We start from the raw sequence: 24,793 nt of genomic DNA, 5'->3' as shown, positions 1-24,793 counted from the left end.
AATACTTTCACGACTCATATACCGTGAAAATACGACCGATGGAGGTGGCCTAATTAGAGAAAGATATTAGGGCAAATTGGTAAAGGATAGTATTGTACAATAAAACCTCTATTAATTAATACTCTATAAATTAATAACCTCTTTAAAATAATAAATTCTTTCGGTCCCGAGTTGGGACCAATGTAAAATATGACATAAATCGATAAATTAATAAGATAATAATTTTTTTGAAAATTTCTTGTAAACATATGGTCCCATCTATATTATAAATTAATAATTATATAAACTTATCAATATATATATATATATATATATATATGTATATTTAACTTTATATATATATATGATATAAATTTATATATGTCATATTTGAATTACTATGATATATATTTAAAATATTATATGTAAAAAAATTAATGAAATATGACTCTATTATTCGAAAAAAAGTTTGGGTTGTTTTTTAAACTTAATAATTGGTTCTCTACTTGCAATTGGTTTAAAAAAGATATTGCTTATAAAGAAAAAAAAAAATTTTAGATAGAAATTTTTTAAGAAATTACAAAATTAGGAAAATCTTTCAATATATCGATAAATTAATACTTCTCTAAATTAATAAAATTTTCTGGTCCCAATATTATTAATTTATAGAGGTTTTACTGTTGAAATGTCTACCTTAAGTGACCAAATGTCATAAAGATGAAAAAATGTGCTATTGGGCCAATTTCTCTCTTTTTTTTAGGCCAAACTTGGGCCAATTCCCTTTTCTTTTCCCCTTATTTTGGTTTAATTGACAGGCTGATTCGTTTATAAAAAAAAAAGGTTACATATCCGATCAAAGAGGAAAAATCAGGTAGGAAGAAACAACAATGGCAACGGCTTCTCCTCCATTTATCTCAACTCTCAACTTCACTCACTCTTCTTTCAAAAATACTTCTTCTTCTTCATTTTCTCCGAAGCTTCTTCGACCCCTTTTGAGCTTTTCCGTCAAAGCTTCCAGAAAGCAAGTAGAGGTAATCCAATCTCCTCCCCAAATTCCCAGAAATCTTCCTTGAAAGGATTGATTTTTATTCTACTCCTATTGATTTATGATGGGTTCTCGATCAAATTGAATAACTTGGAATCAATTTTGGCAAAAATGACTCCTTCTTTTTCCTTCAACTTTCGATCTTAGCTCTTGTTTTTTATTGTTTTGAATTCACAATTTGAGCTTGATGGTTGTGGATGGGTCATTGTTATTGTTAGATAGTGTTTGATCCTGATGAGAGGCTTAATAAGATTGGTGATGATGTTGACAAAGAAGCTCCTTTGTCTAGGCTTAAGCTCTTCTCTCCTTGCAAGGTTTAAAGACACTTCCTTTATCTATATTTTCTTGACCAAGTCTCTTGGTTTTTACACTAAGAATCATTGGCATGTCTTTTACTGTGTAGATTAATGTTTTCTTGAGGATAACCGGAAAGCGAGAAGATGGGTTTCATGATTTAGCCTCATTGTTTCATGTAAGTTTCTTCCTCTCAGGAGTTTAAGCTTTGCTATATTTCTCATTGTCTCTTGATGTCTCCAGTGTTATGTTTCTGCATTTGATTAGGTGATTAGCTTAGGAGATACTATTAAATTCTCATTGTCACCATCGAAATCCAAAGATTGTCTGTCTACTAACGTTCAAGGAGTCCCTGTTGATGGGAGAAATCTGGTGAGACGATTTTTCGTTATTCTATTGAATAGATTATCCCCTGTGGCCTGTGGGTGAAGCATTATTCTAATCCTTCTGGTATGTGTTGTTGCAACTTCCTACTATGCAGATTATAAAAGCACTTAACCTTTACAGGAAGAAAACTGGTAGTGACAGATTCTTCTGGGTAATAACACTATACTCCAATGATTTCTTTTACTACTTTTCATTGTGAAGGTTTGAACTTATAGTCTGTCTTGATATGTAAAGATTCATTTAGACAAGAAGGTGCCTACCGGTGCTGGACTCGGTGGTGGAAGTAGTAATGCTGCAACTGCACTTTGGGCGGCAAATCAGCTCAATGGAGGTCTTGTCACTGAGAAGGAACTCCAGGATTGGTCAAGTGAAATTGGGTCAGATATTCCTTTCTTCTTCTCCCATGGAGCAGCCTATTGTACCGGGAGAGGTGAGGTATGTTTTGCTTAGAGTTTTCACTTCTTTGCAAATCCTTGTTCTGATTCAGTTCTCTTACATCCATATTAATTGTGGGCTTTGGGGGTTGTAAACATGATACAGCTTATTTTGCTGAATTCTAATCTAAAGGCTAATGCAGATTGTCCAAGACCTTCCTCCACCTTTTCCTCTTGATCTTCCGATGGTACTCATAAAGCCCCGAGAAGCATGTTCCACTGCTGAAGTGTACAAAGTAATCACTGAAACCGATTATGGATATTTTTTATTTCTAGAAGCTTTTTAGGATTTTGTGACTGAAGCTTTTATTTTTCAGCGTCTTAGTCTAGATCAGACGAGCAACATTAATCCCTTGACATTACTAAAGAATGTGACCAGCAATGGTGTATCTCAAAGCATTTGCGTAAACGATTTGGGTACTATCTATATGCATATTGTCACACCTCCCTTCCTTTCCCAAGAAGATAACATCTTTAAATTTCAAGATTCAGCGTTTTCAGTTCTTCCGTCTAGGACTTACATTCTCTACACTTTTTGACTATTCCAGAACCGCCAGCGTTTTCAGTTCTTCCTTCTCTAAAACGCTTGAAGCAACGGATAATAGCATCTGGGCGTGGGGAATATGATGCCGTATTTATGTCTGGGAGGTATGCCTTTTCTACAATTATTTTTGTTATTGCCACTTTATCGAGAAACTTCACAAAATAGTGTGCATTGCATAGGAGCTCAAATGCATCTTAACAAGCTAGTACAAGATCATATATAATGAGCTGAGTACCGTTTACTGGAATAAGAGATTATAAATGAGCTGAGTAGTTGTGCTATTTTTTGTGGGATGAATGCATAACAGTGGAAGCACAATTGTCGGTATCGGTACACCAGATCCTCCGCAATTTATATACGATGATGAAGAATACAAGAACGTGTTCTTGTCTGGTAAGCTCTTCTAGTGGTTTCTCTCTTCTGAATTTTATACATGTAAGACACTAATCCAAAGTAAACATGTTGCAGAAGCAAACTTTATGACTCGTGAGGCTAATGAATGGTACAAAGAACCTGCTTCTGCAAATGCTACTACCTCATCCTCTGAATCTCGCATGGATTTCCAATGAGATGTTACAAAGATGTAATTTTTAGAGGATTGATTTGAAGGTTTTTACTATTTTTGTTTCAAAGAGTGGTCAACTTAAAGGAGAAGATGCTTTAAATATAATTTAAAAGGAAGACATATTCACGAATAATAATTAAAGAGAGAAGCAACCACACATAAGTCATGAAACCATTCATTTTCTTGTCTTTTTTTCTTGTTTTATTACTTTCATTTCCATATGTAACTCCTCTGCTCTTACAGAGAAGGAGACACATATTGTCTAGACAAGCTAAATATATCTTTTCCTTCAAATGGTGAAGTCCAATCTTGAGAGGTAGCTGCTTGTTGTGTTTCCACGACAACACTAAGACCCGCATTCTCCATAGATACACTGTTGCTGTTGTTGACTCTACCTCCCATGGAACCATTTGGACTGTACCGGCTCATGTTTGCATCATATATGTGGCTGCTGCTCTTTGACCCTGACCAGTTTCTACTATTTTGGGATAAACCTTGATCTAGACTCCAGTCTATGCTTGTGTAGTCCACTGAACCGCCAGAGATCCAATCTACTGGTGAGGATGCACCTGATGTTCCGGCTGAACCAACCGCAGAGAATAATCCCAGTGAAGACGCAGCAGATATGGGCGGAGACGATGCTGTGTTTCTGGTCCATGACCCGCCATTCCCTCTGGCCATACTACCATGTGGATCCACTTGGTTGTTGTTAGTAAATCGCTTCTGGTTTTGATACTGAAGTTGCTGGTAGATCTGATTTGGATTCAGATGGTTTGGACTCGGGCTTCGCGCACTAGGGATATTATGTGTTTGCATGAACCCATTTGACTTCATTACCTCTATGCTAGCTGTAGGATGCCAACTGGTAGGGGGTGCGCTCATGCTTGAGGTTGGAACAGGATTTGAGCTTACAACTTGTGGCCGCTGCCTCATCACCATGACTGATTCTCTATTTGCTGGCTGCTGCTGCTGCTGGGGGTTCTTAAATTCATTTCCACTAGCTAAATAGCGAGCTTCAACCCTCGCAGCAGGCTGAGGTGACGGCGATGGCGATGATGGCAAAGAGTAAGAAGCAGAAGGAACCTGTCCTGTGCTTGGCCACTTTTTATCAGCCAAAGCAGCAGATTGCTGAGGTTTTGGCCAATCTAACTTCAGTTCGGATCGTTTCATAGGCTGAGCCATCATTTTGTTCACGGATTCCGCTGTGGAGGGTGATTTTGTATAGTTAAAGTTCTTGTCATCTCTTGTTGGATGTAAGCCAGGTGACGGAATTTCTAGCCTTTCTGCATCTGAATTCTGATAACCTATTCCTACTATAAGTTTACCATTACTGGGTGTAAGAGAATCACCAGATTCTTCTAGTTTCACTGGCACAGAAAACTCTTCATACTTTGTGCCTTTCAAGACTTCTTCTGCTCTGTCCAAATCACCCTCGGCTTGAACAACCGCACGCTCTATTTCCTGCCTTGTACACTTAAGTTGTAGTTCCATTTGTGTAATCCTAGCTAGTTCTTCTGTTATGTCTATTTTCAAATTCCCAGGACTCTGAACGCTTTGCTTCTCTATTTCTTCCTCACCCCTGTCAAACAACCAATGAACAGATTGCTCTACTTTGCCATCATTCATCATCAATGCTGTTGTTGCATGCTCTTGAGATATTCCCATTGCTACAAGTTGCTGTATACGGGCTTCAAGCTTTCTAGAAATGAGATATGTGCTACACTTCTCATACAACTCCTGAGCCCTCCTCTCCTTCTGGCGTTGATGTTTTCTCTCATTCTTTTGACGAACTTTTTCTCGCTTGTCATTGTCTGCACCTGGTATCACCTCCTGCTTGAGGGGCAGACTAGTTGTTTTCTCCTTGTGATCTTCCGACTCGCCCGAGCAGCTACCATTGTTTGAAACAGAATCAGACTCAATCCCATTTACATCTGCGTCATCTATACTCCGGAAACGACCATACTGTAGCGGTGAAACAGAAGCTATCGAGACTGAATCGAGAGCTTGAAATGTTCCTAGAAGAGGATTATAAGCACTAGCTGCTAAGCTGCTATTCCCATTAACCGAAAGTGTAGGCTTTGGTGATGCCTTTTGAGCTTCTTTTCCAGTTTTTTTATCCTTAGACTTTGACTTTGTTGCTGGAGACATCTCTGCAAAGAACATCAATACCCCTAAACATATCAAGAAATGAGCAAATAGTTAATTTGAAACTCGAAAATCTAATATAAGATTTCTTTAGCACCTTAAGAACTACAACACATATATTAGATACAACAACTACCAATTAGGTTAATAAAATAGTGAATTGATACTTTTTTCAGAGAAATTAGCAAATTCAGTCTTCTATAGAGAGACTCATCTGTTAGCTTTTATTCTAGGCCAATTCCAGTGACTGACGTTGAAATTTCTATCAACAAAACGATGAATTCTTACAAAGACAGAGCCAGAGAAAGTGAATTAGGTAGAAAATTTGGGAAATTGACCGACATAGCCCAAAGCTTCTGATTCTTCTACACATGGAAGCTAATTGACGAAATATCCGAGAAGATTCCAGAATTTTGCGAAATTGACGAAACCACGAGGACGATAAAACGAATACAAATCACGAATTGAGACGAAAGCGTACGGAAATCGAGAGTAATCGAAGAGAAACAGAGAGAAGAAGCTGGACCTGTTGTTGGGAAGAAGAAGAAGATGATGATTGGAGATCGATAAGGAAGATATGTGGTTTTGTCGTCGTCGATGGCGAGAAACTGAATCTGCAGAGAGAGATGATTTTTTAGGGTTTTTGTTGGGAGAGAAAAAGGGAAAATGGAAGGAGTTTTTTTTTTTTTTTTGGGTGAATATGTAAAGGCCAATGGATATGTAACGAATGTCACTGACTTCTTTCCTGTGTGTGTGTGTTTTTTTTTTTCAACTCTTCTTTTATTAATTAACTAACTAAACTAGTATGAAATTTGTATTAGACAATAATCATCACTATCCTAGGAAGTGGTCGGTACTAATCACATTTATTATATAGGTTTTTTTTCTTTTTTTTTTGTCAACGGGTGTATTATTATTATTAATAAAACCAAAGAAACCATACAATGCTTGGTTATGAGTAAACCAAGATAAACATAGGCCATTATTTTCTACTGGACCTGAAAATGAAAACCAAGCCCAACAAAGTAAACCCTTAAGCAAAGATAATTAAAACGCACGATCACATCTCTCAACGTGGAAGCTTATCGCACAGATGCTTATTACATCGAACTTCATCGCTTTGTGAACACGCGTCGGTTTGGAACATTCGCCGGCAAAAAGAAAACAGACCGAATGATAATTTCTTGACCTGGTAATCATATGAAAAATTTCTTGACCTGGTAATCATATGAAAAAGTTAACGATTCTCAAATCAGCAACTGAATCACCTCTGATTCCTACTGAGGATAAACGATACCATGCTATATCAGATCTTCTTGCGCTTTTTTTTTTAAACTTCCAAGTCTTTATTGATTCTCTAGATCTTGAGATCTAATCCAACTAGGAGTTAAATTCGAAGCTCGATACTCCTCCGGCAAAGCACAAACCTTAGAGACTTGATTCTTCGAAATCGAGCGCCACATATATCATCGCCATATGAGATTTTACCTTGAACTTTAGACAAAAGATAAAAACATAACAAAAAAAAATAAAAAGCGGTAAGGATTAGCCGAGACTATAGCCGCACTAGGCCGTCGGAATAACAAAGAAACCAACCACTGCCGCTATACAAGCCGCTCCATGCCGGAAACAAGCCGCTTCATGCCGGAAAAAAGCCGACCACAGGTGTTGACAAAACCACCGATGTCGGAAACATAGCCGGACGAAGATGCTAACGAAGCCATCTACGCCAGAAGCAAAGCCAGCCCACACCGCTGAGCGAGCCGGTGCAGCTAGACGAGAAACTCGCCTATCAAGCGAGACAAAATTCACCGGAGAACAACCACCGGCGAAATCTGAACGGAAAAGCTTCTTTCTCTCTGAAAGATAATAGAGAGAGAAGAGAGAGAGAATGAAAATGATATTCTATTGCTATTGTACGAAAATGAAATAGTTACAAAGATATTGTTTGGAACTAGGTTATTAATTTTTTGAAAGAATGCTTATCGATTCAATTAAAACCATGTTTTGGCTAGTTTAGTCGGATCCCCTAGTCTTAGGACTTTAGGCAACCGATTACGGTGTGCTTTTTCAGCCGATTACAGTGTATATTTATGATCCGTAAACCTGAACTCCTAGGACTTTGGATGGAGTATATTACCCATCGTCGGGATCAGCCCCGGCTCAGATGGGTAGGGCGGAGGTGCGACGGCCCGGGGCTTTTTTTTTTATAAAAAATTTTACATATAAAAAAGGCCCAAATATTTTATAAAAATATTATTAATATGAGAATTATATTTTAAGAGGCCTAATTATTTATAAGAAAATGTATAAAAAGGCCCAAAATTTTTAAAATAACAATTTTTACTATAAAAACTCCGCAAAATTTTTAAAAATTAGGTAAATTTTCTCTTTGTATATAATAATAGGCCAAAAAAATTTTTTTTGCCCTAAGGCTCTCAAATATATTGAACCGGGGCTGGTCGGGATATACAAGAAAGCGACCTCCAAAGCCTTCTTCTGAATGTTAGAGCGTTATGACATGTCGCACATTGGTCTATTTGAAATGTCATGTAGATCTCAGGCTACTCTGAAAAATTCCAGCATATGTGTTGTCCATGCATCATGATCTGGTTCGCGACTGTAGAGTATGTATATAATAAGGGTAGATTAGTCATTCATTAATCCCTAGTTCTCTTGTAATCTCTCTATATATAGTGTAACAATCACATTATAATGAACAACACATTCTCATAAACCTTTATGGTATCAGAGCATCGATTCTCTTAAACCTAAAAACAGTAGCCGTCATTCATTTCTTTTTCAAATCTCGATTTTCAATCTTGTGATTTTCAAGCTTTTGTATTCATAACAATGGCCTCCTCTCCAGCCACCTCCTCCGACACTACCATGATCACGACGGCCGACTCGCTCACACTTCTCAACGTCAACATGTCAAACGTGACCAAACTCACGGATCTCAACTTTCTCATGTGGTCTCGTCAAGTCCACTCGTTGCTCGATGGTTATGGTCTCGTCGGCTACATCGATGGATCGCTTCCTGCACCATCGCCTACCATCACCACTGCTGAAACAACCACAGAGAATCGAGAATACGTTAAGTGGAAGAGACAAGACAAGCTCATCTACAGTGCGTTACTTGGTGCGATTTCTGTCAATGTTCAACCAATCCTCTCCACGATCCACACATCTGCTGCTGCTTGGGAGAAACTCGTGGACACCTATGCCAAACCAAGCCGGAGTCACATTCTTCAACTTCGACAACAAATTAAGCACTGGAAGAAAGGAACCATGTCGATCAGCGAGTATGTCCGTGGTTTTACGACGAGGTTTGATCAGTTGGCGTTACTAGGTGCTCCCTATACACATGAAGACCAGATCGATTTTGTTCTCGAAGGTCTTCCGGATGATTACAAGCAGGTTCTGGATCAAATTTCAAGCCGTGACAAGGCTCCATCGCTCACGGAGCTTCATGAGAAGCTCATCAATCATGACCTTAAACTCCAAGCACAAGCCGTTGACTCTTCTTCTCTTCCGATCACAGCCAATGCTGTCAACTATCGCGGCAATGGTGGCAACAAAAACAACAATGGCAACAACTACCGTGGACAGCAACAACGATTCAACAACAAATCGAATCAGCCATGGCAACAAAATCAACAGTTTCGGCCACGCAACGATCAGTACTCCAGTGGTTCGCGTGGCTATCAAGGTAAATGTCAAATTTGTGGTGTTTTTGGCCATAGCGCTCGACGTTGCTCGCAGCTGCAGATATCCGGTGGCTCAATGCCATCTCCGGGTCAGTACTCGCCGTCTCCAATGCCATGGCAACCCCGTGCAAACATGGTTGCGGCATCTTCATCTTACAATCCAAACCCGTGGATTCTTGATAGTGGAGCAACACATCATCTCACCACCGACTTGAACAATCTTGCTCTACATCAACCTTACAATGGTGGAGAAGAAGTCACCATTGCTGATGGCTCAAGTCTTCCAATCTCGCATACTGGTTCATCAAATCTCTCTACCCTTACTCGTTCCCTAGCCTTAAATGATATCCTTTATGTTCCAAATATTCACAAAAACCTTATATCTGTTTATCGCTTGTGTAATACTAATAAAGTGTCTGTGGAATTCTTTCCTGCTCATTTCCAGGTGAAGGATCTCAGCACGGGGGCCCGATTACTCCAAGGCCGAACTAAAGATGAGCTGTACGAGTGGCCAGTCAAACCGAATTCCACCATCTCACTATTCGCATCTCCAACTCCCAAAACATCTCTTCCCTCATGGCATTCGAGACTTGGTCACCCGTCTTTTCCTGTTTTACAAACACTTGTTTCTCAGTTTTCTTTACCGCTTTCTCATTCCTCGCAAAAACAATTCCCATGTTCTCCTTGTTTAATTAATAAAAGCCATAAGCTTCCTTTTTACTCAAACACTATTACCTCAAACAAGCCTCTTCAATATGTGTATACGGACGTGTGGACATCACCGGTTGTGTCTATTGATAATTACAAGTATTATCTTATACTTGTCGATCACTACACCCGCTACACTTGGTACTATCCGCTCAAACAAAAGTCACAAGTTCGGGAAACATTCATAGCGTTTAAAGCCTTGGTGGAGAATCGCTTCCAATCCAAAATTCAGAATCTTTATTCCGACAACGGGGGTGAGTTCATTGCTCTACGACAGTTTCTTCTCACACATGGTATATCTCACTTAACCTCGCCGCCTCACACGCCGGAGCATAATGGCATTTCCGAGCGCAAACATAGGCATATTGTGGAGACGGGATTGACGTTACTTCATCAAGCCTCTATTCCGACGTCATATTGGACATACGCGTTTGCAACAGCGGTCTATCTCATAAACCGCTTACCAAGTCCGGTGATAGCAAATATGTCTCCATATGCCAAGTTGTTTCACCAGCCACCAAATTATCTCAAGCTCAAGGTATTTGGCTGCTTGTGTTTTCCGTGGCTTCGTCCATACACAAGTCATAAGTTGGAATCCCGCTCTCTCCCGTGTGTGTTTGTTGGCTATTCCATCACTCAAAGTGCGTATTTATGCCTTGACGCTCAGTCTGGTCGCATCTATACCTCCCGTCATGTTCAATTCGTTGAGGATCAGTTCCCATTCTCGTCAACCACTAGTCACAAAGCTCCCACACCCGAATCACCAATTCCGCCTCCTTCAACTCAGCCATCTTCCATCACCATTCCGTTTCAATCTCGGTCACTCGTACCAGCTTCGCCTTTGTCGCCCCCGAGCTCCGATTCTTCTCCCACGTCGGCATCACCTGCGTCGGATCGTGGTTTGTCCCCTGCTCTTTCTGATTCAGGTGATGTTGCACGCTCAGGTAATGTCTCTATGGGCTCTGGAAATAATTCTACAGGCCCAAATATTAGTGTTTCACCGGCCCATTCAGATTCCCAAGCCCAACAAACCAACACTCAAAATCAGGCCCAACCAAATCCATCCCATACCTCTCTTTCACAAACAGAACACGCCACCACCTCCAATGAAGCAGCGTCTTCCTCATCCTCCGCGTCCTCCGCAGCAACTCACCATGAACCAGAAAATCCTGACCCCGTCATCACTAATGCCCATCCAATGCGAACCCGAGCTAAAAACAACATCACCAAACCAAACCAAAAATTTTCTCTCACCGCAAAGGCCAATCCCACAAAACCAAAAATCCCAACCACGGTGAACCAGGCTCTAAGAGATGAGAAGTGGCGAGCTGCCATGGGTGAAGAAATCAATGCTCAAATTCGCAATAATACTTTTGAATTGGTGCCTCCAAGCCCACATCAAAATATTATTGATACAAAATGGATTTTTACTCTAAAGTATCTACCTTCTGGTGAACTTGACAGGTATAAAGCTCGTTTGGTGGCACGAGGGTTTAATCAACAATATGGTATTGATTATGCGGAGACTTTCAGTCCGGTGGTGAAGTCATTAACAATCCGGTTGGTTCTTCAGCTTGCGGTGTCGCGGTCATGGATCATTAAGCAATTGGACATCAACAATGCCTTCTTGCAAGGCACACTAATTGACGAAGTGTATGTCTCTCAACCTCCTGGATTCGTTGATAAGGATCGGCCGCATTACGTATGTCGTTTAAAGAAGGCATTATATGGTTTAAAGCAAGCACCCCGAGCGTGGTACCAAGAACTCAAAACCTTTCTATGTCGTGTCGGGTTTTCTAATTCTCTTGCAGATACGTCGGTGTTCATCTATATCCAAGGTGCTGACATTGTCTATATCTTAGTTTATGTGGACGACATAATTGTCACGGGTTCGCGTCCAGCTTTGATCTCCGGTTTTATCACTGCTTTGGCGAATAGATTCTCACTCAAAGACCCTAAAGATTTGTCTTATTTTCTGGGAATAGAAGCTACTCGCACATCTCGTGGTCTCCATCTAATGCAAAGGAAATATCTTCTTGACCTGCTGACAAAAACAAATATGCTAGACGCCAATCCCGTTACGACTCCAATGGCACCGAATCCTAAGCTCACACTTGATTCGGGTAACATTCTTGATGACCCGCGAGACTATAGAACTGTGCTTGGCAGCCTTCAATATTTGAGCTTCACGAGACCGGACATTGCCTATGTCGTCAATCGTCTCTCACAGTTTATGCATCGTCCCACTGATTTGCATTGGCAAGCCGTCAAGCGCTTATTGCGCTATCTCTCCGGTACGATCTCTCACGGTATCTATCTTCATGCTAATTCACCTATCACTCTTCATGCGTATTCCGACGCTGATTGGGCACGTGACACTGATGATTGGGTCTCTACCAATGCTTACATTTTGTATCTTGGAAAGACTCCGATTGCGTGGTCTTCAAAGAAACAAAAAGGTGTCGCTAGATCTTCTACCGAAGCAGAATATCGGGCTGTCGCCAACACCGCTTGTGAGATACGATGGGTTTGTTCTCTTCTAACTGAACTTGGGGTGACGCTTCCTACTACACCGGTTGTTTACTGCGACAATATAGGGGCTATGTATCTCTCTGCTAATCCCGTCTTTCACTCGAGGATGAAACACCTAGCATTGGACTACCATTTCATTCGTGACAATGTTAGGTCTGGAGCCTTACGGGTCACCCATGTGTCTACAAATGATCAACTTGCAGATGCTCTTACGAAGCCGTTAGCTCGCTCTCGGTTTCATGAATTGTTCGACAAGATTGGAGTGACGAAACTCCCTCCATCTTGAGGGGGCGTGTAGAGTATGTATATAATAAGGGTAGATTAGTCATTCATTAATCCCTAGTTCTCTTGTAATCTCTCTATATATAGTGTAACAATCACATTATAATGAACAACACATTCTCATAAACCTTTAGCGACCGGCAAAATAACCCAAATTGATGCTCCATACTTAGCGGCAAGAGGCGGGGATTGGAATTTTTTCGAAATGTTTTGTGGGGGTATCTAAAACCAGATTGAACGTTAGATGATTCCGCGTATATCGACACAAATTTTTTGATGTTAATCAAAATACATGAATAGCTAATATATAAGTTTGGACAAATGAGTCCATGTAAATTAAACCTACTTACTAAAAGTCTGTCACTAGCGATTATCCGTTGGTAATTGGTAGGAAAATTTTCCTACCAAAATTTTCGTAGGATTATCCGTAAGTATTCATATGTTTTCTTGTAGGTACTAACTTAAGTGATTAGAAGGAGACTTTGTAGCTCTTGAAACTCTATATTCATGATGAGTGACCGTAGAAATCACCAAAAGTTACATGCGGGGATCATTTCTACCCTTTAAATCACTTAATGCTATCAAATATCAATCCTCTTTTTCACCTTTTATATTGCAAGTGTCCAACATTTTAACTCATGCTTATTTCTCCTGAGTGATTAAGCGTCTATGCACGTGGCCAAATATAGTTACTAGCAAAGATGTGTAATTCAATCAGTAAACTAGAGATACATCTCTCTATTACAGTACATATTACTACATGTTTTCAACTGCTTGCGGTTCATGATCAGTGATTGTTATAGATGACATTGACTCATACACATTTATGAGAAAATGATTAAGGAACATAAAACACAAAACCACACAACACAAGCTTTTATTGATCCCATACATGTAATGGCAGAGGAAGAATAGGCAGTCCCCTGCCTTTTTGGTTATAAAAGCCCCAATATACAAATAAAACAATAGATGGTGTTTGTATACGTGTATATATAAATATGAGGGAGTTGAGTGTTTGGTAATCAATCATCTTCTCTGGAAATTGAAGGCTTTAATGGCGAAAGCAAAGACAAGGGAGAAGAAAACGCAAAAGGCGACGACCATAATAGCTGAAACACCCAAGAAGTCATGTTTGTAACCCATCACATCCTCAAGTAGTTGTTTCACCATCACCTGATGGATACCGTCCGATAGCTTCACTGGTCTCTCATCATCACCGTACTGAGACACCAATAGACCGTACAATGTCCATGCCACCGGGTTTGCCCAGTAGTACCATCTCCACCACAGCGGAATCCTCTGTAGTCGAATCAATCAAAACATAAGTATTTCTAGAGAAAGAAAAGGTAAGCTTAGTTAGTAATGTACCTTGTATGGGATCATGAAGCCGCTGAAGAGGTTCCAGAGCATGTAGAAAGGAGCTGCTATAATTGAGGCGACGTTGTGGTTTGGTGTGATTGCTGTTGTCATCATCCCGTAGAAGGTGAAGTACATTATCGAAAAGTACATGAAGAATAAGTACCACAAGAACTTCACCACGGACCATTCGAACGCGGCCATCGCATAGAATATGCTGCTGTATATTGTGGATTGTGCTAACACGTATGGAAACTCTATAAACACCTGCAAAATCATACAAACTTTTACCATCTTCGAATTTTTAAAAGTCCAAAGCGGGGATGATGAGAAAGAAAGAAAGAGAATAAACATATGTGTAACCTGTGCAAATGCAAAGGGAAGTGCCGAGTACATTCCCGCTGCTCTCTCCCGATAAGAAACAAATCTTTCTATGGAAACAACGGGCTGCGCAGCGGTTGCATTGGTGATTCCAATGAAGAGAACCGCAGCATACATCGATCCCATTGCATTAAATAACTGTTGTTGGGTGTCCCTATACATGAAGAAATGTATCATTCGTTAAAGGAATCGCTTTGTCGATAGCAATGTGCCACTTTACAGAAGTGAAAGCTGCATAATCATACCTTTTAGAGCCAAATTTCCAACATATTGTTCCAAGCATCAGCGAGATAACCACGGTGTAGAAGAAGCGAACTGCAGTGTATTGCGGGTTTCGCCAATATGATAGGTTTTGTTTCCACAGGCAAGCAACAAACTGACTATACAGTGACTGAGAGTATCTGGTCGGAAACTCGATTTCTTTTGCAATACTACTTGGCTTACTAAGGAGTTCAATCAGCTCCTTGTTGCGTCTGCAATAGAACGGAGACAAGAAATATGGTAAACCGAACTTATGGAAAGCTAATTTGAATTCCACATGCAAAGTTTTGACTAGATGAGGAAAGGCACATACTGACACAGATTTGAGTTCCTGTAAATTTCAGCAAAATCAACACCAAGCCGGTGTTCCTCAGTCGAAGAAGTGACGTCAAGCATCCATGCTGCCGGATTATGGCCAGGTCTGATCTTTTGCACCCCTTCAATTGACTAAGGAAGAAAAGAGTAGTAGTAAAGAGACTTTATGTTACATGTAATTGTAGTTCAAAAATTAATAGATCAAGAACAACGGCTACCTCGAAATAGTTGATAAGCTCACATGATTTCTGACCTAGTGGACCGGCATATATGAGTTCTCCACCACGTTTCATGAACAAAAGCTGCATAAACAATGAACTTTAGAGATGCTGACTAAACAATCCTGCAGAGTCTTTGATTCATTTGTTTGAAGAAACCAACCTCGTCAAATGACTCAAAAATATCAATGCTAGGCTGATGAATCGTGCAGACGATGGTTCGCCCTGTGTTAACAATATTTCTTACAGTTCTCATCACAATGGCGGCAGCACGTGCATCCAATCCTGAAGTTGGCTCATCCATAAATACTATAGAAGGGTTTGCAACTAGCTCAACAGCAATTGTTAGCCTTTTTCTCTGTTCAGTTGATAAGCCATCAACTCCAGGAAGACCGACCAATGCCCCGCTCAATGAGGTCAGCTCTACTAGCTCCATCACCTCATGGACAAATGCCTCCAAGAATTTGAAGTTTAGAGATGTCAGCATATTCCATGACAAACATATGAAAATGATCGAAAGGTGATGGAAATAGTGTTACCCTTTGTGTCTCTGAGTCAATGTCTGCTGGTAAACGAAGGCACGCCGAGAAAAGTAGAGATTCAACAACAGTTAGGCATGGAGAATGAACATCGTTCTGCTCACAATAACCTGAAATTCTTGCAAACGTTTCCTGCCTTTTGGGAAAACCAGATATGTACACATCGCCTTCTATAGTTCCTCCGGTTTTCCTTCCAGCTAAAACATCCATGAGCGTTGTTTTACCGGCACCACTTACTCCCACTAATGCTGTAAGCACACCTGGTCTAAAAGCTCCAGTAATATTCACAAGTAGCTGCAACCTATCTTCTAGTATCCCTTGTTCTTTTAGCCCCTGAAATTTTAGTTGCATTACAAGTAGTTGCAAACTGATGTACCTAAACTGTGTAGAAACCTGTTACATACCAACGGAACATCCACATAGTAGTTGATATTGCTGAAAGACAGAGATAGTGGTTGAAACGGGAGAACCATGCCTCGATTCTTAAAATATTTTCCTGGACCAAATAAGTATAAGCATTAGCTTCCATCACTTTAGTAAAGATAAGAAAGGAAATTTTTTTTGTTCCTCACCATGTATTGAGCCTGAATGCTGCAAGTACTCTCTTAGTTCCACAACAAACTCATCGCCTTTTCTCTTCTTTTCTCTCTCGTCCAACTCTTCTCTGGATACAACAGCTTGAAACTTACCCCAAGCTATGAAGAGTTTACAAAGATATGTTGAAGATTAGCACCATGGTTTGCAATGGCAGATAGTTGATGCTTAAGATATACGGAAAAAAATGAGAAGCTTACGGTTGAGGTGAGCTAAAAACAGCGTAAATAGTATATTGAAAAGAACTGTGTATCCAAGCAAGGCAGCGATACCGATCCAATACCAGTAGTTCCCAGAGAACAGACTTCTTTCTTTCAGCAATGCCAAACCAAGAGAGTCGCTTGTGTGATTCCCAGCACTCTTCACAGACAGTAAAAACAACCATTAACTACAATAGTATATTTCACCTTCTAACACCTAAAAAGTGATAGATAGTTTTGGTTATATTTTCACCTTTTGCCAATTATGGCCAAGAAACTCATTCACAGAAGCTGCATTTTGAGCATACATCAATGGAGAAATCCAGTAACCCCAAATCCACCAGCTTGGTATGCTATCTGTGAAATCAAACAAGAGAATGAATATTGATGTGGTAAAGGAGAGAGTTTAAGGACTTTAAGAAAGAGTAATGAAGACCTCTGGAAATTATAAAGCCTCCAAGAGTCATGACCACAAGCATTGCAAAGGACCCAAACGTATTGGCAACTATCATATGTCGGCCTAAAGAACCCATCACACGGAAAAGACCCAACGACATCTGATGCAGAGAGAAATACAGCAGGAACTGCTGAAGAAACCTGAAGATTAGAGAAGTCATAGTTAACTTTTTTATGCAACCAAATCCTTTCCCAATTCAACTTTTTACAAGAATGTACCTTGAGAACAAAGGATCATATCCAATTGTATAATATGTTACTGCCACCCATGTCGCAGATTCAATTATTGAAGTAGGGATACTCAAAAGCCAGGAAGGTAATGTATAAGCCCAGCTTGGGTAAAAATGCAAGTCTCTATGCTTATAAAGGACGGGAAGCTTGGCTACTAGCATTGGAACCTCGGTGAATCCGTTAAAGAGAATGATAACCATGGAAAAGTAAAGTGACCCAAGATATATGTTGCCATCATCAATAGTGTTGTGATGCATTGTTGTCCGGCAAAAGACTGTCATCGTGATCAAGGCAACTAAAAGAAGCTGCAAACGCATAGTATGTAGAGAGAATGAATTAATAAGACAATTACCATTCCAACAGAAAAAAGGAACTAGAGACATATAATTGGGAGCCAAACCTGAACAAACTTGAACACATAAATAAATGCATTCTGCTTCATCAGTTGCTTCTGCCAGGAAAAGTTGATCTTGAGAAGTTCACTCTTCTTAACACCGTATTGAGATGTCGATAACGCAGCTGAATGATTGAACCGTTTATCAAATGGAACCTCAAGTTTCTTTGCCAACTTCTTACCAGTTGGATATGAACGGAAAGCTTCAGCAAACTTTCCAGGAGGTACATAGCGATAAGGCCGGAAAGGGACTGACCAGTACTGCTGCTGGTCTTTCTTTGAAGTGACCTACTAACAGAAACTCATTTAGAAAAATTTCAAACAACAATTTAATTTCTACTTCAAAATCTTTAATAAATCTTACCTCTTGCAAGAAATCTGCAACATTTTTTCTCTCAGGGCAACTAAATCCCAATGATGAAAAGAAATCAAGAACCTCGTCGCGAGGTCCCTGGTATATAATCTGTCCTTCAGACATTAGGATAACATCATCAAACAACTCGTAAGTCTCGGGAGACGGTTGGAGTAAAGAAATGACGGTGGTTCCTTCGAGTGCATGAGTAGAATGCCTCATATACATGATAATCTGATGAGTCGTCGAACTATCTAAACCATTCGATATTTCATCCATGAAAAGAACCCTTGCTGGACCAACTAATAGTTCCCCTGTGAATTCAATTAGCACTGGTCAGTATCTACTGGTTATATGTTCAAGCATGAACAAAATCAAGAATGGGAAGACAAACCTGTTGTGAGTCGTTTCTTCTGTCCCCCTGAAATTCCTTTAATCATCTCATCTCCGACCAATGTGTCCGCGCATGTGTCCAACCCTAGAATCTTTGTTGGATGTATGAGAATTTCAGAAAGAGTTTGAAGAAATAGGACATTAACCTGATAGACTTTGCCTATACTTTCTTACAAGTAAGCATTAAAACATTTGTCAATACTGTTTTCTTTGTATTGTTTGAACTGTGACCAAATGTTAAAAGGCTATGGAGAATACCTTCATAACATACTCCACGACGAGGCTTGTCTCCTGTCCTCCGAGAGCTAAAGACTGGAGCGTTCGAAAAACCGTCACGAGTCAAGGGGATGACTAAATCCAGAAAAGAAATAGACTAAGCCTTTGACAAAAAAAAAACACAAGTACCTTCATAAATATATCAAGATCTTCATCAGGTACTATTCCTGCAAGCTTTTCCCTTCTTGCTAACTCCAAAAGCATATCTGTGTTTCACATTGTGTTATGTCAAACACCAAGTAAAAACTAAGACAAATATAATGCACTTACATTGCTTCTTAGTACTTACCACATTTGAATCCAACACCTTGACAACGACCAGCAAACTCGAGAGTCTGCCGAACTGTCATCTCCGCCACATGCCAATCCTGTTGGCTCACATACGCGGACGTCCTTGGCGCGATTATCTCTTTGAGATCGTAACCATTGTATGTTATTTTCCCAGATGTCTTCAAAGTAGCCAAACCAAAAATAACTCAAAACCAAGAAGCATAGTGACAAATATTTGAGAGAACTTAAGCTATGATTCTAATTGAATTCGGTCACCGACGGTTAACCTGAAGATTAGTTCCAAGGCGTCCAGCTAAAGCTAAGAGTAATGTTGTCTTCCCTGAACTTGGAGGACCTAGTAGTAGTGTCAATCTAAAGAGCAACACATAAAGAATTTAGACAAAAATAGTAACAAATATTACAATTAAATGTATATAAATTACCTTGAAGGTCTAATAATCCCACTGATACCATCTAAAATCGTTAATTTGCTTCTTTTTCCACCAATCACATGAATGTTCCTCAACAAACCCTGTAACAAAACTCTTCTTAATTACAACAATTAGCTCACAACAACTTAGAAGAAAAAATGAGTCAATTGTTGTAAGTACTTCTGCCATATTAATGATGAAATTAGGAATTGTTGGTAATGCTCTGCTTCCAACATGAACAAATGATTCCACCATAAGATTCTGAAATCGAACTTCGATTTTCGGAAACTTCAAATCCACACTGCCAAAAATAAAATTCACTCAATGAAACCAAAATTGAATGATTTTGAACTAAAATAGAAAGAGAGATTTACGCGTCGAATCTCTTCCTAACGCGAGCGAAGAACTGTTGAGGATCATTTTCGACGGAATTCACAAGCCGGTCGAGAAGAAGACGTTGTTCGCTAGCTTCAAGGTTACCAATTTGGATCTCTTTAGGCTCACCAACCATATCTCTGAAAATACCACGGCGGATTCGTGAATAAGTTGGAAGACGTTGTAAAGCCGCCCAACGAAGCTCTTCTTCGTCTTCGATTTCGTCTTTAAACGACGTCGAACGCGAGAATGCGTTCTCCGCCGAGTTCCACATTCTCGGCAGCGCAACGGAATCAGAGAGATGAGGGAAGAGATTGTATGTAGTGTAGATTTGGTTTGTTCTCTCTCTCTCTATGGCTTCTTCTGTGTCGTCGTCGTCACATTAATCTCTCTCACCGCTAGACAACTGGTAGGTGAAGCCACCATTAATGCGGAAACTTTCTCTCTCTCTCTTCTCTGTGTTTTTTTTTTTTTTGTACGTTAAAGTGAAATAACAGTTGAGAAGAAGGGAGGCTCATTAATGCTTAGCGGGAAGAAAACAAATTGTTTATTATTTAGGTCTATGTGGATATAAAGTAAAAGAATAATACAGTAAAACCTCTATAAATTAATAATGTCGGGACCATGATATTTTATTAATTTATAGTGATATTAATTTATCTATAAATTAATAATTGCGTATTTATTAATTATAGAAAGTTTTGTTTCAATTGTAAAAACTTTTTTAAAAAAATACGAGCTAAAGCAATGTGATCTAACTAAGATTAATGTTTTGGATGTTATAAATTTTATAGTTTTAGCTTTAAACACTTAATATTTCGAAAAAAATAATTTATTTTGACAATGAATAACAACGATTATAGAATTCACATATACAAACGATATACATAAATTAAAATTCACAAAGACATCCATTGTTGTATTTTAAAACATATACGACTATTAAAAAAAAAAATTATGCATATTCAAAATTTGAAAACTTACAAAAATTTTTGGCTATTTTTATGAAAAACACTAAAACTATTATATATATATATGTGAAAATTACATGATTATTAATTTATGATATTATTGGGACTATATTTTTACATAGGGATTTCAAAAAAATTATTATCTTATCGAATTTGGTTAGTTTTTACATTGGCCCGACTCGGGACCGGCCAAATTTATTAATTTATCGTGTTTATTAATTTATCGAGTATTAATTTATAGAGGTTCTACTGTAGTTAGTTTTTATTCTAATTAGCCTCAATTTTATTGCCTCAATTTTAAAAGGCAATCAAAATTAAATGAGGTATTTTTATTTCAAATTTAAAAACACAGGTATTAAACGGCCAAAGAAAATAGATGGCGGTTTTTTCGGCTTTTTCCCGGTTAAAATTTAACGCTGTTAAATAATTCCGTTACATCCAGTAACGACTGTTAAGTCTTGGATTTGCAGGAGGGCCTTTGATTATGAAAAAGGGGAGCAAAAAACGCCAAGTTTTAAAAGGCAATCGAAATTAAATGAGGTATGATTATTCCAAATTTAAAAACATAGGTATTAAACTGCAAAAAAAAAATAGATGGCGGTTTTTTCGGGTTTTTTTTCTATTATCTTTGACATGTGTAATGGGGACAGGTATAAATGGACCGTTAGATTAGAGGGATACTAGTCTATTATATACTACTGTGTACCTATTTTGATTAATTTATTGATTCTAGCAACATTCTACTTTCTTCTCACCGAATTTTTCCTTCTACTGTTTTTAATTAATTATAGCAATGTTTTTTTTCGAACATTTCAAACATGTATTTAGTGTGACTTGTAACTAGAAATGTCAAAATGAGCTGGAATCTTTATGAGTCAATTTTGGTCTGGTCTGGTTCTATCATTTTCGTGTTAGGGTTAGATTTTCAATTCATTTATTTAATGGAAGTATGAAGTCAATTCTAACATGTTTAGTGGTTATTGGGTAGAATAAATTATGGATCATTATTGGTCACAAAAAATAGATAAAGTTTTTAACGAATAATAACAAAAAGGTAATATAGAATGGTATAATATAACAGTATACAAATAGATTGATCGTATCATTCTTTTTTTTCTTCATTTTTTTAACAATTTGTTATATGATTACACTAGGAGCGGTCCCCGCGCCCGGCGCGGGGTTGTAGGGATTTTAATACCATTATTAGTAATGAACAATTAATAGTGTTTAATCATAATATATATAATAGAAACATAAATGAGAAAAATGATATATTTAAACAATAGATATATTATTAAAATAATGATAGTTGCATAAAAAAATGCAATAAAAAACTGGATTTTGGTTGATGTTGTGTGTCATGATTTTTTCTCCACATTGCCTTAGTTTGGTTCAAAGGTGATGTGTTTAAGCATGTTTTTAATATGTGGGTTAGTCACTTAAAAAATAGACCACTCGTTAAAAACTGGTTTCGTGGGGATAAATTCAATCTGATGAATGTTGTCTATGCACTTTTGCAATGGAGTCTCGAAATCATCTCATGTTCCTCTGTGGGCGCTTCCGAGGTGTGAAATTTGTTTTTTTCTAGGCTTTATTCTCGACAAAAGTTGTTTTGCTCTTGGGCTAAGCTACTTTCTTGGACCTGACACTCTTCCTCTCTTGAGACACTTAAATAATTGTCCATTCATCAAAGACAGGCTTCTTGGGAATAAATTCAATCTGATGAGTGTTTTCTTTGCATTTTTGCAACGGAGTCTCGGGATCACCTCCTGCTCCTCTGTAAGCTCTCCCCATGAGTGGAATTTGGTTTTATCTATGAAAAATATTAGTTTAAAGAATATAAACTGTTATAATTGAATTTTGAAATTCTTTCAGGAAGCAGGATAATAAACCAGACGTGTTCTTTTGTTTCGAGGTAGTTTTGTCATTAATCATTAAAAATTAATTCGTCTTCTATAAATTTTGGCTTATCGTTAGAAAAATGTAGTGGTCATATCATCGTCTGTGTGATTTGATTCGCAAAATTAGAGTATTCTCAAGGTGTTGACCTACATATATTAATATGTAATTGTGTATATGTTGTGTAATTTTCAAATGTTTGTTTTAAATATGTTATTTTGGTTTGATTAGGTGTCTTAAGGAGAACTACTGCACGTATATGCAATCAGGTTCTGTTCAACCCTACATGTCTAGAGTTTTGGAGGATGTGGTATTTTTTTGCTGGCAAGGATCACACATTTTGCACTTGAGATTCCAAGACTCCGTTGCAAAAGTGCAAAATGTGCTTAATAACTATAAATTTTTGTGATCTTTAACACAAAACAACTCTGCATTCCTGCAACTTTCAGCACACATACGGTTTACTTTTCATTATAATACTAAAAACAAACAATATGTATTAAAAATATATGTTGTTAAGTTTTTCAAACAATAAGCTGAAAACGAATTAGGGTGTATTTTGAATGCTTTTCAAAATAGTAAAAGTCAAAATATCATTATAATTTTAAAAAGTGCACTTTCAAATATGAAAAAATGAATAACATTTTTTCAAATTCAAAGAAACACTCTTATTCTTTCATTTTGAATTTGGAAATAGAGAGAATGTTACGTCAAAAATGTAAACTAATTCAAGAACCATAAAACAATCCGACCTTATTGTTCACAATAATGATTAGTGAGCTAAACTAATAATCAAACCTGTACTTTAATGGATCAAACATAATCCACAAACAAAAACCTAATCATTACGTTGCAACAAAGGTCCATAATATATAAACTGGATATTAAAATAAATATGTAAAAATAAACTTGTCAGCACCAGACGCCTTCAGTCATTTGTTTCTTGATAATCAAGGAATCAAAATAATAATCTATGACTGAATTGAACTGAAAGAACATATTTCGTATGAATTTGGATATTCTATAGTATAAGTTAATAGAAATTTCACCTTTAGATATAAAAATTTAGTTGGTGTCGATTAGTCGGTTGGTACTTGCTTTCCCATTCGTATTACACGGGTAGATAAAAATCGTTGACAAATAATACACAACGAAACGTGCTCGTCTCTTTACGGTACACTAACGTGCTCCACCTACACCATCGTGAAAGCTATGTTCTGGTTCGCCGATATCAACTCTTAACATATCAAGTCATCACTGTCTCCTCCAGGAACAAACCAAGTTCTCCACCTTTACACAAACCATTTTGTCTATGGGAGATGGACACTTTGACACACTTTTGCCAACATTTCTTAAAATTGTTTTTATAAGAAGTCCAATATTACCCACCACTCTCTATCTCAATGACGGTTAAGAACATCCGCTTTGAAACATGCTTCTCGTCTTCCTTCACCAAACTATCTCACGATCGCTCTCTTCTTCATCTTGAAGCCCAAGCCAATATCTCAATGTCTCAAACTTCTTATGTTAACCATCTTCATTACCTTACCTTCCTCCTGATTCAAGCACTTCTTGCAGTCCTGTCTCACTGTTCTATCTTAGCCATGCATTTCTCGAAGAGCTTCAATGTTCTCCAAGTGTAGTTCATGATCTTCTTTCTTTTTTTTTTTAACATGCACATATGAATGTTAGTTCTTAGTTAATATACCATCAACAATCACAACCAAAAACAAAGGAAATCCAGATATCAGATATGTCGAAAGTAAATCCAAGTATATGAGTAAATTCCATCTAAAGAAGGAAATAGAAACATACCTTTAAATCTCTCTCGGGTCCAGCTAAGAAACTTGATTTATTCAAGTTTGTCGCAGACAAGAGTATTTACAACAGCAAAGAGGCCGCCTTCTCCAATCCAGGATCCAACCTGGAGTAGTTAAAGACCAAAATATATATATTTAGAAACATGCTCATGTAACCTATTTTGCCGCTAAAGTTGAGATCAGTTTCCTCCGTTTCAAATTCTGCCCAAATCTGCAAAAACGAAGGCCAATTTCAAATTAACTATATTAAACATAGAAAACCAAAAAAAAAGAGCCTAGACATGAACCAACAATAAAATGATAAAAACCGAGACCAAAGAGATATTAAGCAAAACGGGAATAATGGAATAACTTAATGAGATATGAGTAATAGAATCTCCTCATCCTCCTCCTTCTCCCTGTATATGATGGTGATACTTGCAAGAAGAACCAAATT

The 24,793-nt window shown here is 38.2% G+C and overlaps 3 protein-coding genes and 1 long non-coding RNA gene across 8 annotated transcripts; 2 read left to right on the top strand and 2 right to left on the bottom strand.

Moving 5' to 3' along the window:
* The first annotated feature begins 814 nt into the window (after nt 1-814).
* Nucleotides 815-3,384, top strand: LOC9315087 (4-diphosphocytidyl-2-C-methyl-D-erythritol kinase, chloroplastic). Its single transcript, XM_021028006.1, has 11 exons — nt 815-1,010; nt 1,243-1,338; nt 1,428-1,496; nt 1,586-1,690; nt 1,800-1,856; nt 1,940-2,140; nt 2,283-2,375; nt 2,457-2,556; nt 2,688-2,787; nt 2,991-3,076; nt 3,152-3,384. Exons 1-11 carry the CDS (start codon nt 867-869, stop codon nt 3,250-3,252), a joined length of 1,152 nt encoding a protein of 383 aa, XP_020883665.1. The 5' UTR covers nt 815-866; the 3' UTR covers nt 3,253-3,384.
* On the bottom strand, nt 3,369-6,089 carry LOC9315086. 5 transcript variants are annotated; one of them, XM_021028004.1, is made up of 3 exons: nt 5,920-6,089; nt 5,682-5,771; nt 3,369-5,398 (listed from the first exon to the last, which is right to left on the bottom strand). In XM_021028004.1, exon 3 carries the CDS (start codon nt 5,394-5,396, stop codon nt 3,486-3,488), a length of 1,911 nt encoding a protein of 636 aa, XP_020883663.1. In that variant the 5' UTR covers nt 5,397-5,398; nt 5,682-5,771; nt 5,920-6,089; the 3' UTR covers nt 3,369-3,485. The 5 variants fall into 5 exon arrangements, with proteins under 5 accessions (XP_020883663.1, XP_002879019.1, XP_020883661.1 ...); XM_002878973.2 differs by lacking the exon at nt 5,682-5,771 and having other exon boundaries at nt 3,369-5,419; XM_021028002.1 differs by lacking the exon at nt 5,682-5,771.
* A 7,271-nt stretch (nt 6,090-13,360) lies between these two features.
* LOC9315085 (ABC transporter G family member 32) lies at nt 13,361-20,122 on the bottom strand. The gene is made up of 24 exons (XM_021027617.1): nt 19,667-20,122; nt 19,473-19,593; nt 19,305-19,393; nt 19,149-19,233; nt 18,881-19,040; nt 18,721-18,797; nt 18,574-18,627; nt 18,317-18,407; nt 17,935-18,236; nt 17,577-17,858; nt 17,165-17,481; nt 16,926-17,086; nt 16,743-16,846; nt 16,490-16,649; nt 16,268-16,390; nt 16,100-16,191; nt 15,696-16,028; nt 15,320-15,610; nt 15,157-15,240; nt 14,937-15,070; nt 14,608-14,835; nt 14,345-14,516; nt 13,994-14,248; nt 13,361-13,924 (listed from the first exon to the last, which is right to left on the bottom strand). Exons 1-24 carry the CDS (start codon nt 19,939-19,941, stop codon nt 13,652-13,654), a joined length of 4,263 nt encoding a protein of 1,420 aa, XP_020883276.1. The 5' UTR covers nt 19,942-20,122; the 3' UTR covers nt 13,361-13,651.
* A 2,077-nt stretch (nt 20,123-22,199) lies between these two features.
* On the top strand, nt 22,200-22,746 carry LOC110229502. Its single transcript, XR_002332888.1, has 2 exons — nt 22,200-22,417; nt 22,514-22,746. It is a non-coding gene; the product is annotated as an uncharacterized LOC110229502 (long non-coding RNA).
* The last annotated feature ends 2,047 nt before the right edge of the window (nt 22,747-24,793 follow it).

This window comes from Arabidopsis lyrata (assembly GCF_000004255.2).
Source record: "Arabidopsis lyrata subsp. lyrata unplaced genomic scaffold ARALYscaffold_4, whole genome shotgun sequence".
NCBI lineage: Eukaryota > Viridiplantae > Streptophyta > Magnoliopsida > Brassicales > Brassicaceae > Arabidopsis > Arabidopsis lyrata.
Note: the sequence above shows the minus strand (reverse complement) of the source record. Positions and strands in the feature narration are given on the sequence as shown.

Excerpts from the sequence above, each read along its gene's own strand:
- LOC9315087 (XM_021028006.1), top strand. The coding sequence starts at position 867 with ATGGCAACGGCTTCTCCTCCATTTATCTCAACTCTCAACTTCACTCAC. Across the intron at positions 1,857-1,939 it reads GTAGTGACAGATTCTTCTGG|ATTCATTTAGACAAGAAGGT; the intron begins GTAATAACACTA and ends TGATATGTAAAG. Across the intron at positions 2,376-2,456 it reads CCACTGCTGAAGTGTACAAA|CGTCTTAGTCTAGATCAGAC; the intron begins GTAATCACTGAA and ends TTTATTTTTCAG.
- LOC9315086 (XM_002878973.2), bottom strand. The coding sequence starts at position 5,411 with ATGTTCTTTGCAGAGATGTCTCCAGCAACAAAGTCAAAGTCTAAGGAT.
- LOC9315085 (XM_021027617.1), bottom strand. The coding sequence starts at position 19,941 with ATGTGGAACTCGGCGGAGAACGCATTCTCGCGTTCGACGTCGTTTAAA. Across the intron at positions 19,041-19,148 it reads GCCTTGGAACTAATCTTCAG|ACATCTGGGAAAATAACATA; the intron begins GTTAACCGTCGG and ends GCTACTTTGAAG. Across the intron at positions 14,836-14,936 it reads AGGAACTCAAATCTGTGTCA|ACGCAACAAGGAGCTGATTG; the intron begins GTATGTGCCTTT and ends GTTCTATTGCAG.